At 40.0% G+C, this 19,675-nt stretch overlaps 1 protein-coding gene, 1 long non-coding RNA gene and 1 pseudogene across 2 annotated transcripts; all 3 read right to left on the bottom strand.

Moving 5' to 3' along the window:
• Positions 1 to 33: 33 nt before the first annotated feature.
• On the bottom strand, positions 34 to 5,293 carry LOC120294796. The gene is made up of 3 exons (XR_005552111.1): positions 4,442 to 5,293; positions 2,320 to 2,371; positions 34 to 309 (listed from the first exon to the last, which is right to left on the bottom strand). It is a non-coding gene; the product is annotated as an uncharacterized LOC120294796 (long non-coding RNA).
• Positions 5,294 to 6,262: 969 nt separating this feature from the next.
• On the bottom strand, positions 6,263 to 9,413 carry LOC104451941 (putative receptor-like protein kinase At3g47110). The gene is made up of 2 exons (XM_010066489.2): positions 6,710 to 9,413; positions 6,263 to 6,609 (listed from the first exon to the last, which is right to left on the bottom strand). The coding sequence occupies exons 1-2, from the start codon at positions 9,411 to 9,413 to the stop codon at positions 6,263 to 6,265; spliced, it is 3,051 nt and encodes a 1,016-aa protein (XP_010064791.2).
• Positions 9,414 to 11,758: 2,345 nt separating this feature from the next.
• Positions 11,759 to 18,690, bottom strand: LOC104451940 (annotated as a pseudogene).
• Positions 18,691 to 19,675: the final 985 nt, after the last annotated feature.

Genomic DNA, 19,675 nt, shown 5'->3' with positions numbered 1-19,675 from the left:
ATCAACCTGCCATACTGAACAAGGGGGAAAACATTGATCCCATCTCATCAATGAGAAGTAACATTCAAACGAAAGATTCAAATCATATATAAACGTTAAGAGAAAAGACAAAGCCCACATATACAAGACTATCACCAAAAAACATTTATATGAGATAAAGCAGCCAAAAGAGGAATGTTATAGGCACATGCTTCTGTTTCGATGTGCTCTCTACAGATTTTAGCTGCAAGTGCATCTTTGACATCATTGAATGCAGCAGCTCTCGTCAGCTCTTCATCCAACATCCAACGTAAAATGTGAACAGTGCGCCTGAAATGAACACGAGATTATGAACATGGAGGCACAAAAATGACCAGACAATAGATAAAATAGCAGAAAGCTCCTTCTTGATCTCTCAAAACTCTTGTACAAATTAAATAAAAATGAGCATCCACATTACAAGGCAAGAGATTTTGAAAAAAGAAAGCTTCTTTGTAGGATGAGCTGCGAAAACGCAAGGTTTACAAAGCTCATCTAAGAATATAATCATTAAGCATTCCCAATTCAGGGATTGTGAGGATGCAAGAGCATCCAAGAGTCTTCGAAAGAAAAGAATCATACATAAAGTACAAAGGTAGGCTCATGGTTCTAGCTCACTCTATTGTAAGTATGTCTTTCATGCTATCATTACTTTCTTGATTAAAACCTTTTACCTACCTATGCAGTCACGCATTTACCCACATAATACATCCATTTGTACAGAAAAAGGATGCGAATAGAAGGAGGACAGCATTTGGTGCATGCATGTGTATTTAGACTGTCACGTGCAACTCTTAACACAATTTCATGCAACTAGTCCAAAGGCAACAAGCTATGGCAATGATGAGAATGGAAGGAAGACAGTATTTGGTGCATGCATGTGTATTCAAACTGTCACACGCAACTCTTAACACAATTTCATGCAACTAGTCCCAAGGCAATAAGCAATGGCATTGATGGATTGATGGAGATACAATAAAACTTCCCATGTTTACATACATAACACATCCATTTATTCTACTAACAAACGAATAGCAATGGGTCGCATTATAGATGATCTCAGGCACACTGAATAAGAATATCCAGAACTAAAGATACATAAGAAACAAAAGCTCAGCAAAAAATCCAATAAAACAGCACCAAAGCAAACAGCACAAAGAGCACGAACAGGATCATCCCAAAACATTTCCTTTGGGGCTAAAGGTGTCACAATTTTTTTTTCTGATTTAAGATCATCAATCCCTGTACAGTGAGCAAAATTCAAAAAGCAGAAGATTTTTTTTTTTTTTTTGGTAACCGAGGATCCGCCGGGCCTGCTTTTCACTTACGCTAATCGGCAACCCACGGCCCTTACAGTGCATGGTGCACCTCAGACCAAGCGTCAATACCCTGGGGGAGGCTAGCCTAGGACCCCAACACCAGGACCCCCTGCTTAAGACACTTTAGCAACAAGAGGGTTCGAACCCTGACCTCTGCAGTGGAAAGGAGAACACACACCAACTGTGCTACCCGTGGTTGGGTCAAAAAGCAGAAGAATTAATATAGTGTAATTCCCCAAAAAGTCTCACGAAAAGAAAATCAAGTCAAAAGATCTATTCTAACCTCTCTCAGTTAAATCTTCAACTAAGTTGGTGTTGATATTGTAAAACATGCTTTCGGATAAAAATTTAGGTCATCAAACAACTGGACCAATGTAGGGAGGAACGATACGAATAAGAGTAGCAAGCTGTTTGAAGTAACAGACTGAAGTAAACAAACTTCATATTTTAAACATATAAAGAAGCAACTGTTATGTGGATTTCCAGTCATGTCTAAAATAGAGAGTGGACTATAGTCTTCAGAATCCTACCTCGATTAACATACAAATTTCACAAATTAATGAAAGTCATGTGGTGCTAAACCACTTCATTAGCTGAGAGAGAGAGAGAGAGAGAGCAATATCCAAATAAAGATTTGTAAGACTATACATTCCATGACTTCTTGCCAGCTGACCGAAAATCAAAACAACCACCAATTCCTCTTTAATTGTCATCTAGTTAATTGGCATTAAATGATCAACAGGCAGTAAGTTTCGAGCTACATATGCTTCGTAGAAGAGCAGACTATGTCCACTGTTAGTAACTGGAAATAAGGTTAGATAAGGCAACAGAATAATTTGTTATGTATCAATTATAGAGTAATAGAATGATTTGATTCATTCAAAATATATTTAACTAATGGGTGTTAGATCAAATACCACCCAAAACAAAGCAATGAATTGTTTGAGAACAATTTATCAGATACATAAGGCAGAACAGATACCTGTTTATAGTTAAATCCCTTTGTAAGCATCCTCTTCTGTAGTGCCAAAATCCTATAAGAGAAGTCAAATTGGACGACCATTCACAAAAGTAACTACCAAAAAAATAGCAAGATTTTTGGGTGATAGATAGTTGAACAACAGCGCAATCACATTGGACGCACCAGTGCATGGAGAGAGAGGACAAAGCAATAAATAAACAAAAATTTGCTCCAAGCATTAACAATCTAGGAGAAAATACTGTGTTAATGTTGCAAATGAATGGCCATGGACATAAAATGTAAAAGGCTTTGAGCTCATTGCATTTAGCTCTCATGATGATTCTTAGGCCCTCTTATCTATGATGATATACTTGACACTTATAAGAAAATAATGTCCGTTCAACAAGTCTCTCAATTAGCAAAAGAAAGAAAAATAGTTTAGAAGAAAGTCCCTGGACCAAGGCTGTTCAAGAAGAGACATGTGATTATCAGAATTCAAGTCACTTTACTGTTGATTGTGAGCTACATAATTGTCATTTGTACACTTGCATTCCTTAAGTACAAGGACCACCACAGAGCATGCAAGCGGCCGCCCCATTGATACCACCTAACTAATTTGCTTGTCTTTCTTTCCCTAGAAAAGAAAGTTCACGAAAGAGCTAAAAACTATTTTTGCTATTTACTGGAAATGATACTGTCTAGTAAGCCCCACCTAAACAAGATAATAAGATACAGGTGGAAAGAAAACATATGACAGATCAATTAACAGCTGTACTACTGCATACCATCTGCGTGGGAATGTGGCTATTGTCACTGTACTTTTCACAACTTGAGTTCACAAAATCTATTCATATATCATAGAGACGCGTCCTCGCCGTTTCCAGATGTTTTGACTGGTCTGGGTTGCAGCAAAACTAAATTTATGTAAAAATGTCTTCAAATACCCAATCAGAATGGAGACAGCATCTGCCACAATAACGTACCACAACCTAATTCAATCAGAAAATATGGGCAAATGTTCATGCAATAAGAAGTTCCAAATTCAACTATGCCGACAAGACCATATTTCATGACTAATGTACAAAAACAAGTTAAGAGAGAATTGCAGGAGAAGAAAAAGAAAAGCCCTTCTACAGAGCTCATGACGACAATAGACCTACCAGATAATAAGACCCAAGAAAGAAAAATCAAGGGGCAAAAGATGGAGCAGAAAAGGGGTATTCTCAAAAGTACATACTTACCCTGCACACACTCCTTATTCCACTTAAAAGTGAACCATTTGTTCTTCACTTAATCATATTTCAAAGCCCTTGGAGAAATAAACGTAAGAGGGCTAATTAATCTCAGTATGAAAAAGATTTTGCTAGTGTCGATTCCCTCCAGAGTGGCTTTATCTCTTGGGAGGCCGCTTAGATAATCATGAGATGATGAATTTCTGATGACAGTTTTTCTTTGGAGGGATGTAGAGATCGTAAGATATGGACGGGATATGCAATTGGAACCCATCTTTAACTTATTTGATTTACTTCATAGTTTTTGGGTTGTGCTTTGAGGTCAGTGAAAAGCAGTGTGACCACAGGGATAGAAATGGATTGTTTCCAGTGAAACTTTCTAAAAGCTACAAGGGTCTGGCACAACCCAAACCACATGCATGCCACCCTAACACATAGATCACATTCAAGATATAGAATCCACTGTCTATTAAATGTCTAGCACTTCAAAATTTGTGAAGTAAAAGAAACAGTTAATCATGAAGAATCAAGAGTCTTGCATCTTCAAAACAGCAATCTCCATATCTTAAAAACACTCTTTTAATCCTCTTCCATTGCACTAAGCTAGCATTGATTGATCCCGAGGTCTTACTTATTTGACTAGGTACTGTGGACCTATTCCCTTTTATATTATACTCTAGTGAACACTCCTTTCCAGTCTTTCTTCTTTTTATCAGTGACAAGGGAATCACAATCCACGAAATGGAGTGCACAATAAACAAATAACCACTGCTCACATTATAAACTTCCGGTGCAGAATAAACAAATGACCAACACTCGCACATAAACTTCAAGTCAAATCATACATTCACACATTAAAATATGGAAAGCCAATATTTGAAGGCAAAAGGTCAGTACAAAACTCAATGCACCTTGGGATTACAGCTAGACCTCGCGCCTCTTCCCCAGTTGATGCCAAATATTGGGTAACCCTATCCACGAATGTACTACCCAACATGTCATCAAGTGCAATATCAATATCATAATACTCTTTCCCTAGAAGCTGTAAAGATGAGATAACGGGAGCTTGTTCAGCAACTTCTTCAAAGAATAGGTTTAACGCAATAAATCCACCATTGTTCACAATGTCATTCACAACGATTCAAGTATAACAATCGTATCGTTTCTCTTCAAAACTTTCCAGCTTGAATGTGATAAACGATTCTGGGTAGGGACATCGAAATGCTTTTACACGATGGGTACTGCAAAAGAACTTAAAAGGCACATCGAAGCGAACCCAGCAACCAGCCACCCGCAGCTGGGTAGGGAGATCGAAATGGCGAACGGTGGCGAGAACTTCTCAGAGATCATCTTCTCCTTCTCTGTCAAATCGATCTGTTTTTTTTCACTCGCATAACCGGCGAATTCGTCGACATCGATTTGCAACTCAAGAGCCCTGCCGTTTTAGTCAGGTCTCGCGCCTTAAGAGGACTCCAAACGCTTCCTAAAGCAAGAGAATTGCAACTACGGACGATGCTTCTAAGAAAAAGCCCTTAACTGTTGACTTTCAATAAGGACGCTCTCATTTTCCCCCCTTACTCATGCTGCGAAAGTCCTTGCTTCAATTCACTCAGTTTTTCCCTTCCGTTGTGAGGAGAATTCGGCACTCAGACACGGTTAGACAGTGACGAGCGTAGGCGACACGGAGACGACAGGCCGAGCAGAAGCGCAACGGCGAGAGCGGGAGAGATGGACAGACGCTCTCAGAGATGAAGAGAAACTGCAAAGCTGGGTTAAATACCACGAAAAATTTCGAAGTATATTTATGATAAATTATCAAAAATCTTAAATTAGTATATTTATGACAAATTTATCTTTGACTAATTTTCGTTAAATTAAAATAATATCATCAAAAGTTACAAACTGGTACATATGTTATAAATAAAAAGTAAAATCCAAAATTAATACAAATGTCTATTGTTACATGTCATTCAAATCAATAATACGATACTAATACAAATGAAAAATAAATTTAATATATGTATAATTTGGGGTTCTTAGTGATCAAAAATTGGTTTGGATTATATCATCATAAGTAAATTAATTTGAGATTTTTCGTGATATTAAATTAATTAATAATCTCATTTGTAGTTCTTCAACTTATATAAAATTGGAATTCTCAAATTTTTAACATCTATGAGATTTTATATGACTTAAGATTTTATATTGTTAAAATGACCATCTTCCCATTACCCAAAAAAAAGAAAAAAAGATGCCGCCACCTAAAATCAACCTTGGTGAAATTTAATAATCTATTGACTTTACTTTTACTTCTCCTATTAATCCTCAATATCAATTATCATTTAAAAAATTAATTGGCATTGACATTATTTATTGCCTTTTATAAGATACACCTTCACTCTATATTCTTCTACTTTTATAAATCTATGAATATATATTAGAATTATGCATCTAAAGAAAATTATTAGAGATGGACATTAAGAGGAAAAATTAGAAACAGAAAATTCATATAAAGAGAATAGTGAGTTCATAAAGAGGGGACGGGGAATAGAGATGGAGATAGATTAAATACATTAACTAGTATATGAGTTTGGCTTTAGGCCTAATGGAAAAGAGTTAAAACCAAGACGAAGAGTAGAATCCTCCGAATTTTCTTGTTCAAAAGGCAATATTAATCCTAAGACAAAGTCTAGTGCAGGCGTTTGGGAGCTAAACTTGCTTCAACCAAGCCTCTACTTGAATCCATACCTAGCCTGGGTCTCACGCAGTTCTTTGAGGGCATCCACCACATCCATCCGATCCCGCGGCAACTCCATCGAACACGCAACTCCAATCCTTAAGATGGAGGCGACACAATGTCTCAACCTCTCAATATCATTCTCACTTTCTCCATTAAAAATGGCCGAGTCCACGATCTCCATCACTCGATTTGGCAGAGCCGCCTTGACAAAGTTGTGGAGATTTAAATGGTCCTTGAAAGCCTCTTCCGTGGGTCTCCTCCTAGTTAACATTTCCAATAAAACAATACCGTAGCTGTACATATCACCTTGTGTGGATACCGTATCCCCCATGCCATACTCTAAAATAGTGTACATCAAGCAATAAACGATGAAAATAAATATCTCATCTAAAGGCCAACACAAATAAACTTAAATAAAATAATGAGAAAATTTTCTTACCAGGAGGGACATAACCTATTGAACCCCTCACCGCCACTGAGCTACTGCGGTTGTCAATGTCCATGGCCTTTGTTGTCGCGGCAAAGCAAATCGTCGCCATCCCAAAATCCCCAACTCGTCCCACCATCTCGTTGTCCAAAAGGATGTTACTCGGCTTCAGATCTCCGTGTACAATCTTTGGGCTGCAATTATTGTGAAGATATTCGATTGCATAAGCTATGTCAATGGCAATGTCTAACCTCCGCATTAATCCCAAGTGTCTTGGCTTTCCATGTCCATGTTCATGCGCAACGTCCTCTTCGTTTCGTTGGTGTATCCAATTTTCTAAGCTCCCATTACCCATGTATTCATACAATAGAGCTTTGAAATCGTTGTTGTGATAGTCCACACTTGAGCACACGTCCAATATCTTCACGAGATTTCGGTGTCTTATGGCCCCTAAGGTTCGACATTCCGAGATGAAGCTCTTCGAAGCACCTCTATGGCCCAAGTTGAGCACTTTAACCGCCACCCAGCCGCCTTCCTGTGTAGTTGCTCTATAGATGGTACCATATCTCCCTTTACCTATCACATTGATCTCAGAGAATCCATCTGAGGCTTTAAAGAGCTCCTCATAAGAGACCATCGAAAATTTGTGTTCAAATGGCAATTCAGTCGAAGATGGCAATTCAGTCGAAGATGTAATCTTTTTTGACTTCTTTCTCAGGTACCAAAAAATAAATAGGCAAAGACACAAAATGAAATATGACATGATGGCCGCCACTGTGGCGATTACTCTAACTTTTTTGGTTCGTAATGATTTAGAGGTATTCAATTTGCAAGAAGGAAGGTTTAGTTCTGCAATACCTCCACAAAGATTCCTATTCTCAAAGACGAACACTGCACTAGCATTGAGAAATACTCCTTGCTTCGGAACTTCTCCTTCAAGCTTGTTTGAAGATAGATTCAAGTACTTTAGATCCGTAAGTTGAGCGAGAAAGCTCGGGATTTCACCAAATAAGTCATTATGGGAAACATCCAACTCTTGTAAGCCTCGTAATGTTCCTAAAGCCAAAGGTATTTCACCATGAAAGGAATTGACTGCTAAGTTGAGCCGTCCCAATAGCAAGCACTTGTTAATGGAGCTAGGAATTGGTCCCGTCAGCTTATTGTAAGATAGATCTAGTTCCACGAGATTGGTCAAGGACCCAACTTGAGATGGAAGAGATCCACTCAATTGGTTATGTGCCAAGTTGAAGATAATCGAAATGGTGGAAAGACTAAGAACCTCCCTCGAGATTGGACCACTTAGATTATTGTTTGAAAGCTCAAGCTCGATTAGCTGCTTGCAATTACCAAGGTTTTGCGGTATTTCCCCGTAGAAGTTGTTGAACGATAGGTAAAGGAGACTCAATAACGTCAAATTGCCGATCGACGATGGGATCTCTCCTGTTAGCATGTTAATGCTTAAGTACAAATTGCGCAAGTTATAGAGTGCTCCAATACAAGAAGGAACATGGCCGCTAAGTGAATTGTTTGACAAGCCAAGAAAAGACAAGTTGAAGAGATTGCCAATACTTGGAGGAATGGTTCCATACATTGCGTTGGATGACATAGCAATTAGTCTAACGCTGTTGGAAAGATTGCCGATGGAATCCGGCAAGAGACCCTCGAGAAAATTATGGTCTACCCCAATAATTTCCAGCATTGAACAATTAGTCAATGAGGTAATAAAACTGAAGTCATCTCGCAACTGGTTAGACATAAGAAACATTCCTTCAAGAGCTTTTAGCCTTCCAAGATTTGCAGGCATTGGTCCATGAAAACTGTTATGGTTAAAGTAGATGTATTGAAGGTTGGAGGCATTCGATAAGGACGGAGGTATAACGCCAGTAAACAAATTTCTAGGAAAATCAAGATAACTGAGAGAAGGAAGAGTATCGCCGATATTAGGGGGAATGCTCCCTCTCAATTGGTTGTCACCGGCACTAAAATAGATAATGCTGGACATGTTGAAGATTGCTGGTGGGATCTTGCCTGTGAGTTGGTTAAATGCTAGTTGAACATTCCTTAAACCACGAAGCTTGGACAATGTCTTGGGAATCTCTCCTTGCAACCCATTACGTCCAACGGAAAGAGACAAAAGTTGGGAGAGATTTCCAATAGAATGAGGAATAGATCCTGTAAGACTATTTTTAGCCAAAAATAAATCTCGAAGCTTTGACAAAGAGCCAAGCTCATGAGGAATTTTACCCACAAGTTGGTTATCAATGAGATTCAAAACCTCAAGATTTGAGCATTGAGAAAGATTTGTGGGCATTTGTCCATCGAAAGAGTTGTTACTAAGAATGAGACGTTGCAAGCGAAACAAGTGGCCAATGCTTTGCGGAATTTTGCCACGAAAGTTGTTGTTCTGTAGAACAAGGCTTCTAAGGAAAGAGAGGTTTCCGACATGAGGCGATAGAAGACCGCCCAAGCCTTTCGACATCAGGTTGAGGGACACGACCCTTTCGGGATGCCGTCGACCGCATACAATACCTGGCCACTTACAGTGATGAGAAGAGTCATTCCATGAGCTCAAGACTCTAAGCAAATCCTTATCCACACTGTCTTTGAAGTAGATTAAAGCAAGCCGATCAGTCTGGTTAGTTTGCATTGCTGAACTCGTCCATAATATGAGCTGGGCATGGAAAAACAGGAATATAATCGCCTTATGCTTTTCCATTGGAGTGGTTTCTGTGTTCTAAGATGCTGCAAGTGAAGTCTCTTCCAGATTGAACTAAATAATAAATGATGACGTTGAAAAGCATATGCTTTTCCATTGATCAGACACCTTCTCAAACAGCGAAACCCCACCCATTTGGAAAAATATGCAAGTTTAACCAAGACCAAGACCTAGACTGAGAGTTGGACTTAAAAAGTAATGCAGATTGGCCGAACCAAAGAAAGGGGCATACACATGCTTGTCTAATTTTATATTTGCAGCAATTGGAAAGCCACATGTGCTGCAAAGAAAGGAAATCAAGAACAAGCGAGGTCCTTGATTTTCGGCCGTTTCAAAGAGACCTGTTATTTGGTCACAGGCAAAGCATGTAATTTGTGCTGTGAGTTTTTGCATTTAAAATGAGTTATTTATTTATTAATACCTTGGGTTTGGGTTTAATTTAGGCATAGGAAACATTCGACCATGCTAAGCAATTGTAACTCTGATTATCTAATTATAGTAAATTTTTGCTGTCGACACTCCTCGTGGATGTAGGTACCAACACTCGTATTGAATTACGTAAATCTTTGGCCCTTATTGTTAATAATTTATTTCTTCGATGATTTCAAATTGAGTTAATTGTAAGATCTGTTAAATTATTGTCTCGAATTTGAATTCGGATAACGATTTGTTAAATCAAATTTTGTTAAGAAAGATTTTTCAAGCGGATTACAAATGGGATGAAGAAGTCTTTCTTCTTATTGGACTTTCTTTCGAACGTGCAAAATAAGCAAGAAAACAAAAGAATGAAGTTAACCTATCACTACAAGACAAACGAGAAAATAAAATAAAAGATAAAGCAAGGATTTCTTTCTTCTCCAAAAGCCTTGTTCACATTGAAGACTAAAGTAGGTGGGCCCAAGTCAAATTGTTGACCTTGGGCTCACAAGCAAATAAAAAAGCGGAACAGAAGAGGAACCATAGAAGCCCTACGAGAGAGAAAAAGAAAAAAAGGAGCCGCACGTCCACACGTCCAGACGCCGCACAACCGTTGAAGAGGTAGAGAACGCGAAGCTATACGTATGTGGAGAAGAGACAGACGTCCAGTTCTTGTTTTGGCATATATAAAGCGTTTTACTTTGAGCTTGAATGCATGGTAATTTTGTGCCGTGATTTATTTATAAATAGTTTGAATTTGAGATTAAATTTAGGTGTGGAAAACACTCGAGCGTGTGAGCGATTATAAATTTTGATTCTCTGATTATAGTAAATTATTTGCTACTGGCTCTCTCCGTAAACGTAAGTACCGATACTCGGACCAAACCACGTAAATTTCTGGTATCCTTATTAATTCTCGTTTATTTCTCTAGTGATTTTGCATTGACGTAAATTGCAAGATCTTGTCATTTTCACGTATTATATTCTAACAAGATCTTCATTAGCTTCCGCGTTCATTAATTCTACAACAAAGGTTTACCTCTCGTATGATATATTGTCATTTCAGAGGTCCAAACCATTGGTTTTCAACATTTTAGTTATGAATTGCTCTTTGAGAAAGGGTCAGTTGTGAACCCAAAGGAACTACTCGGGAAGGCCAAGAGCTATCGATTTGATGGAACAAATGGCAAATCGAATCTTGCTTTACAAAAAAGAAGAAAAGACTCCCGAAGAGCTATCGATTTGGTGGGTCAACAAATGGCAAATCGAATCTTGCTTTAAAAAATAATAATAATAAGAGAAGAGACGAAGAAAGAATGGGTGGATGCTTACCATGAATTTCTTGTCTCGTGTGAATTGCTCTTTTAGAAAGGGTCAGTCGTGCACCCAAAGGAAGACCACTTCTTAGTGGAAAACATGGGCCTAGCGAAAAATGAAATCTTCTCAATTGTTTCACACCATCAACCCATAAAAGAAGGCATACATGCGGACCCCCCTCGTTACCTTTTGTGCAACTCTCTTCACACACTACACAGCTCGCGCAAAAAACTCCTAAATTCATCCCAAGCCTTTTCTTCCACCTCTCCTCTCCAATCCTCCATCGTATGAATTGGAAGCGACCCAGAAAGACAGTGTGAACTAAAAAATGACAAAACAAGTGCACCAACAACCGATCGGAGAGAAGTCCAGTCTGATTTCGCTTCACAAAATCGGAGAGAAGTCCAAACACTTTAAGTTCATAATGACTTTGTATTCATTAACATGATGATTTTTTTAGTGGCCTGTTTACATCAATGTCTATTTACCATCTCCTAGTATATCTAACTCTTTCTTTATATACGTCAATGTCCATGGATTAAACTTATAAAAAACCGCGCATCAATCGGATGATCAGGAAACAAAACAAGTGTTAAAAAAGAATCAACTCTTCATAAAGCTCTAGCATTCCTGCCACCTTTTTTGCTAATGAACTCCCATGACTGACACGGCAAGCTGTCGAGGCTTGCCACTCATGAGTTTTCATAATTACCTAATACACCACATCTTCTCCACGCATGGTATTCGGCATACGCGACCGGATCGTTTGCTAGGGACTTCACGAAAGTTACCGATTCCTTTATGGAGCTAAACTTGTTCCCGTCTATGATCGAACGTGGAGGGACAAAGTCCATGACGTTGAGGGCACTGAAATAGATGGAGACCGCCCCGGAATTCAGAGCATAAAATAGCTTCTCTGTCACGTAATTTTCTGTTAAGGTGTTCTCGATTGCAAGAACAAACTTATAATGAGACATGGCACAGTGCAAATTGTCCCTGAAAGAAGATTGAGATCTGCAGATGGTGAGGACTGAAGAAGGAAGAGTTTTCTTTCTATTCTCTTCAATAATGAATCTGTACAATTCTAGTTGTAAATATAATACAAGTTGTGCAAAAATAAAGGAAATAAATGATTCTACGAATCAATCTATGCCTAGATCTAATCTTAATTGATTATGTACATAATTCTAATCTTCTAATCAAATCAATAATCAAATCGGATCCTTGATTGTGTAATCCGGGATTCCGCATATCTTCCAACGCTCCCCCTCAAGCTGGTGGTTTGTATATGTCTAAAACACCTAGCTTGCTCAATAGATATGCGTGCTATCTTTGACATAGAGGCTTGGTAAAGATATCTGCTGGCTGCTCCATTGTCCCAATTCCTCTTGTCTCAATCACGCCTTCTTGTATCTTTTCTCAAGTGAAATGACAATCGACTTCAATGTGCTTGGTTCTCTCATGTACTATAGGATTCGCTGCAAGTTTTAGAGCTGCATCGTTATCACAATAAAGCCTGGTTGGTCCTTGCACTTCTATCCCGAGATCCTTAAGTAAACCTTGCATCCACACTATTTGACATGTGGTTTTAGCCATAGCTCGATACTCTGCCTCAGCTGAAGATAAAGACACAATGGGTTGCTTCTTGTTCTTCCATGAAAGGAGTGATTCCCCAAATTTAATGCAATATCCTGTGACTGATCTTCGACTTATAGGACATGTTGCATAAACTGCATCACAGTATGCCGTCATCTTCATGTCACATTTCTTTGACAGAAGTATCCCAAGTCCTGGACATTTCTTTAAATATTTCACAATCTTCAAAGCTGCATCAAAATGAGATTGTTTTGGGCTATGCATGAACTGGCTCAATGTCTGCATTGCATAAGAGATGTTCAACCTCGTCATTGTCAGATATATAAGTTTCCTAACAAGCCTTTGATATCCAGATGGATTTGAGTATGGGGTCGTCATCTTTGGATATACCTTCATCATAAGCTGCAGAGGTCAATTTAGTGTTCTGCTCGATGGGAATTGCTGCTGGTTTACATCCTGATAACCTTGCTTCTGATATAATCTCCAATATAAACTTTCATTGACTGAGGGAGATTCCTAAATCGGATCGAGCAATTTCGATTCCAAGGAAATATTTAGGTGCTCCTAAGTCTTTAATATGAAAGGTATCATGCAAGTATTCCTTGAATCTTTCTATGGCAGCCTTATCATTTCCCATAAGAAGAATATCATTGACATATATCATCAAAAAGATAGATGACATACCTCTGTTTCTTGTGAACAATGCATAGTCATGCTTTGATTGTTGGAAGCCTGCTGTTGTAAGAGCATTTGCAAATTTTGCATACCTTTGTCTGGATGCTTGCTTCAACCCATAAAGGGATTTGCGGAGACGACACACTTTATTCTCCCCCTGTCTCCATAAACCCTGAGGAACATCCATGTATATCTCTTCATCTAAATCACCATGGAGGAAGGCATTATGCACGTCCATTTGATGTAGACTCCAATCATTGATGGCTGCGACAGTAAAAAAAGAGCGGACTGTGACATCCTTGGCAATTGGGGAAAATGTCTCGTGGTAGTCAAAACCTTCTAATTGAGTAAATTCCTTGGCTACCAAGCGTGCCTTGTAACGTTCAATTGATCCATCTGCACGATATTTAATCTTGTAGACCCATTTACACCCAATTGGTTTCCGATTAGGTGGCAATGAGACAAGATCCTATGTGTGGTTGTCATTCAATGCCTTTAACTCCGTTGCCATGGCTTGCTGCCATCTAGGATCAACAGCTACTTATCATAACTAGATGGTTCCTGTTCTTCTGATAGGCGACTAATGCAACATCTATGTTCCTCTGATAGTCTATGAAAGGAAACATAAGAAGAGACAGGATATTGGATACCTGGAGAGTTGTGAGTGGCACATATATAGTCTTTGGTCCACGTCGGAGGTCGAGTGGCCCGACGAGAGCGTCTTGGATGATCTTCAGCAGAAGTGGGAATTGTTTCATTGGGGATGAGTGGCGAGACATCATGGCTGACTTCTTCCTCAGTATTATTGGCATCTTCAGCTTCTTCTTCTGTTAGGTTTGCTGATGATTCTGGATTCTCCACTGGAGATGGTATTCCCCCTGGAATAATTGCAGGAGTGTAGGATGGATTCCTTGATTGAACCAGTGGTATGTAACCATGGTCTGGAGAGAGTGCGTCGTCATATGAGAGACAATGAATATTAGAACTGATGTCGGGATTCTCATTTGGTGACCCCATGTTGGAGAAAGGAAATATGTCTTCATGGAAAGATACATCACGGCTTATGAGAAATTCCTTTGTTGATACATCAAGAACTCGATAGCCATTCTGCAGATTAAGATAACCCATGAAAATGCACTTTCGAGCACATGGGCTCAACTTGTCTCAAGAGCCCAATGTTGTAGCATAGCAAAGACAACCGAAGATCTTGAGATGTTGTAAATCTGGTTTTCTTCCATAGAGTAGCTCAAATGGTGTTCGTCCATTGAGTATCTTGGTGGGCATACGGTTGATCAAATAAGCTGTTGTGATGACGCAATTTCCCCCCAATAATCATATGGTATTGAAGCTTGAAACTTCAAGGCATGTGCGACTTCCAAAAGGTGCCGATGCTTGCGCTCAACCACTCCATTCTGTTGTGGTGTATAAGTGCATGAACTCTCATGCTGGATGCTGTGAGATGAGAAAAGTATGGAGCAATTGTGACTGAAAAATTCTGCTCCATTATCAGTTCGAATTCGCTGGATTGATTTCCCAAACTGATTTTTGGATAAGGTGATAAATGTCTTTAAATAAGAGTAAGCTTGATCCTTTGATTGCATCAAGAAAATTGATGTCACACGAGAATAATCGTCTACTATTGTGAGGAAATAATGTGATCCATCATAATTAACCTTATGATAAGGTCTCCATATATCAACATGTATCAAGGAAAATTTTTTGCTAGCACGAGAATTACTAGATGGAAAAGGAGAACGAGACTGCTTTGCTAGTGGACAAATGAGACATTTAGGACAAGGAAAGGTAGCACTGTGGCCTAATCTCATATGCATAAGAGAATTTTTGTCATTCAAGCTCAAATTACACAAGGAGGATTTATTCAATGGAAAGCTGGATAAATCAAAATTACTTAGGAGTCTTGACTAAAAAAATATTCCTTTTGAAATACTACCCCATCCCATCAATCTGCCAGTCGAAAGGGCCTGAAATAAACAGGCATCAGCATTGAATATTACTCGACATGAATTTTCTTGGCAAACTTTCGACACGGAAATGAGATTGAACTAGAATTCTGGGACATAGAGGACATTTTTAAGAATAATTTGAGGACTGAGATTAACCGTTCCTGTCACATTAATATGGCTAATATTTCCATTAGGCAATTGTACGGAAATGGGAAAATTCAGCTCCTCATTTATTCTTGAGAAAAGACTCTTGTCACATATAATATGATCACTTGCTCTTGAATCAATAATCCATGCTTTCCTTGATATAGAGTTAATCAAGCTATGTGTGATACCTAAAAAAACTGCCTCCCTTGTCAGAAACATCCAATTTCTGCAGAGCTTGCATCAGTTATTGGTACCATCCATAGGTAATGGGGTGATCAGAATTTGGGCCGGTGGATCCATTCAATTGGTATGCCGCCGAAATCCTTTTTCCTTTTTTTGTTGGTTTCCCATTAAGCTTCCAACAATTGTCAATTGAGTGATTAGAGTGCTTGCAATACTCACAAAATAATTTACCCTTTCCTTTAAAATTTTGCCCGAAATTTCTGGATGACGTGGCAAAAATCTGTCCATCGGATCCTTTTGTCGCAAGTTCATCTGGGCCGTCCGATCCTTTTAAAAGATCGATCTCCTGTGAGTCGTCGGATGTGCACGCTCGATCAGAGCCGTTCATCCCTTCTGTTTTAAAGGGTCGCGACCGTTCTCCGCAGAACCCTAGCATGCCGCGTCTCTTTTCTGCTAGGGTTTTGCTTGGTCCGTCTCTTCACTCCCCGCGGACTGTAAGAGTGATACTCTCGCCGCTCTTCACACTCTCCGGTGATGCGAATCGCTGGCTTTCCTCTTGTACTGCCAGTTGATAAATTCGCTCGATTGATGGCATGGGATCCATAGCCAAGATTTGCAAGCGAAAGGTAAGGAAGTTGTCGTTTAAAATGAGCAAAAATCGTGTTGCTTTCTCCCTTTCTTTGATGGATTTGTATTGTCGGAGTGTGGATTCGGGGCCCTCGAGTTTTTCTTCTGCTACTTCGAGGCTGTTCCATAATGACGATAGCTTGTTGAAACAAGCCGTGACCATCGAATTCCCCTGTTTTAAGTCACTGAGTTCCTGCATGAGGGTGAATATTTTTGCTTGATCCAACCTCCCGTACATCTCCTTGATGTTATCCCACATGCCTTTGGCGTCTTCTGTTGGTGGGAATCTGGCTGCGACCTCTGTGGAGAGACAATTGCCGAACCAAGTTCGGACCAGGCAGTTGCTCTTCCTCCAGAGTCGGGCTAGATGCTTGTTGAGGGGAATCGGGATGGTTCCGTCGAGAAATCCATCATTGTCCTTTGTTGCTAGGGCACGCCGGAATTCTTGCGACCACTTGGGGTAACTCTCTGGCCCAGTCAGTTGTTGATTGATTAGTCGCAGCTCTGGCCCGTCAGCTGTGGAAACGAACAAGGGGTCGTCAGGTTCTAGCTGTCCGGCGAAGGCCGCTGCTGGAAACGGCAAAAAGCCGGGCATATGATTCGGGTAGGGGTTTGTCTCTTGACCCGATTCATTCAACCCGAATGAAAAATCCGCATTAAAAAATCCCGGGTAGGGATTCGCACCCATACCTAGTTCACTCGATCCATGCATCCGCTCCATTCCGTTGGTCGGGTTTGCCCCTTCTGTGGTTGGCGGACCCCCGTCGGATTGGACGTGGCTTTGGTGGCCCACGTACCCAGGTGATGAAGAGTTTGGGCTTGGCCCAACATAAATTGAATATGGAATCCATTGGAAAGGCTGGCCCGTCATGGGCTGCCCCATAGTGAACTGAGCCTGTGTGGGCCGCCATTGCACGGGTTGAGTTGGAAATAACACCTGTTCTGTTGTTTGAGTTGTAACAGGTGAAGTCGATATCTGAGGCATGACTCCAACAACGGGAATGATCTCTTCAGCAGATTGGTTCCTGGTGATAGATGCTTCATCTTGTAGATTCGCCATGGTAAATAAAAAAAAATTCTGAGTGTGACACTATGCCTGAAAAAGCCCTTTGTAGGTCAGAACTTCAGGGTCAGAAAGTCACAAGAAGGAGAGGAATATTTAGCGGAAGCGGAAGCTAGGTTCAGAGACTCGGCTGCTCTGATACCATGAAAGAAGATGGAGATCTGCAGATGGCGAGGACTGAAGAAGGAAGAGTTCTCTTTTATTCTCTTCAATAATGAATCTCTACAATTCTAGTTGTAAATATAATACAAGTTGTGTAAAAATAAAGGAAATAAATGATTCTACGAATCAATCTATGCCTAGATCTAATCTTAATTGATTATGTACACAATTTTAATCTTCTAATCAAATCAATAATCAAATCGGATCCTTGATTGTGTAATCCGGGATTCCGCATATCTTCCAACAGTCCCACCATTTTGGAGTGCCACTGGCACCGTTGGAACACTCGGGATAGAAAGAAAGTGCCTTATCGAGACCGCCGATGACCCAGCGTCTCCTGGGGTGCAAACACAAGATTTAATGCATTTAGGGGAACATAAGTTAATAGGGAGAGAATCGAGATGAGACTCGAGAAGGATTGACGAGATGATAGCTCACATTGTCCTTACAAGAAGACACGTGGTAATTTCAACCATTGTGGAAAAGTGATCCAGCATAGGTTCACTGGATATCTTCTTTTGCATGGTAACTGATGAAGGTATCTTCTCGGTCTGATCTCCTTCGTCCAGCATCCAGATCCATGTGTACACGTAGTGGATCCCCATTGCGCCTCTGATGTTAGCATGTCCAGCGAGAGAAGATGCTCTCAATTAAAGCAGCAGCATGTAAAACAAATTTCGTGGAAGCCGGCACCAATCAGGAAAAGGGAAAATCCCAAAAGGGACCTGAAGTGTCATCTTTTTATCAAATAAGGGCTCAAAGTGAACTTTATTTCAAATAAAAACATAAAGTGACATCACTTTATCAAATAAAGATCTAAAGTGACATCACTTTATCAAATAAAGATCTAAAGTGGATGTTGTTTCAAATGAAGACCTGAAATAACTATGTCCATTTCAAATAAGGACCTAAAGTAACTATGTCTATTTTAAATAAGGACCTGACTTTCCGACAATCATAAGTATTTTCATCATTTGTCATTTTCCCCCTTTTTCTTTCTTTTTTCTTTTTTTCTTTCTGTTTTTTTTTCCTAGATCTTCTTCCTCTTCACCTGTGGCCGGCTGGCCGGCCACCGGTGATGCCCACAAAGGGCTAGGCAAAGGTCGCCCTTGCCGGTGAGGGCCATCCACGCTGGCCACAGGCGAGGGACGGCCTTGCCTGGGCTTAGCGACCCTCGCCTACAGACCATTTGCAAGGTCTACCCTCATTAGCCTTAAGGGAGGCCGACCCTTGCCAGATCTAGTGAGGGTGGCCTCGCCGGCGGCCAATGAGGGCTTGCAGGCCCTCACCCACCCTTACCAACAGGCGGCGAGGTCGCCCATCCTTTGTTTGAACTTCTGACGACAGTCTTTCTTTGAAGGGATATAGAGTTCGTAAGATATGCATGAGTTAGGCAATTGGGACCCTTCTTTGACTTATTTGATTTACTTAATAGTTTTTGGATTGGGTTTTGAGGTCCGTCAAAAGCCAATGTGACCACACATATAGAAATGGATAGTGAAACTTACTAAAAGCTACAAGGGTTTGGCACGACCTAAAACACATGCGTGCCAACCCTAACACATAGATCACATTCAAGATGTAGAACCATTGTATATAAATGTCTAGTACGTCAAATTTCATCAAGTAAAAGAAACAGTTAATCATGAAGAATCAAGAGTCTTGCATCTTCATAACAGCAATGTCCATGCCTTCAAAACACTCTTTTAATCCTCTTCCTTCGCACTTAGCTAGCATTGCCTGATCCCGAGGTCTTAGTTATTTGTCTAGGTATTGTGGACCTGTTCCTCTTTATTTTATACTCTAGTGAACACTCCTTTCCAGCTTTTCCTTTTTTCAGTGACGAAGAAGTGCACAATAAACAAATAACCACTGCTCACATTTTAAACTTCCGGTGCAGAATAAACAAATGACCGACACTCCCACATAAACTTCAAGTCAAATCGTACATTCACACATTAAAATATGGAAAGCTAATATTTGAAGGCAAAATGCAAGTACAAACTTTGAGGTTGGGACACGTGGAGTGCCATAACTTGGCACGGAAGGACACTTAAGTGCCATAACTTTAAAATGATACACTTGAGTGCCAATATCGGAGTAAATGGGAT

Source organism: Eucalyptus grandis, chromosome 6 (genome assembly GCF_016545825.1).
Source record: "Eucalyptus grandis isolate ANBG69807.140 chromosome 6, ASM1654582v1, whole genome shotgun sequence".
Lineage (NCBI taxonomy): Eukaryota > Viridiplantae > Streptophyta > Magnoliopsida > Myrtales > Myrtaceae > Eucalyptus > Eucalyptus grandis.
This window is presented reverse-complemented; position numbering and strand designations above follow the sequence as displayed.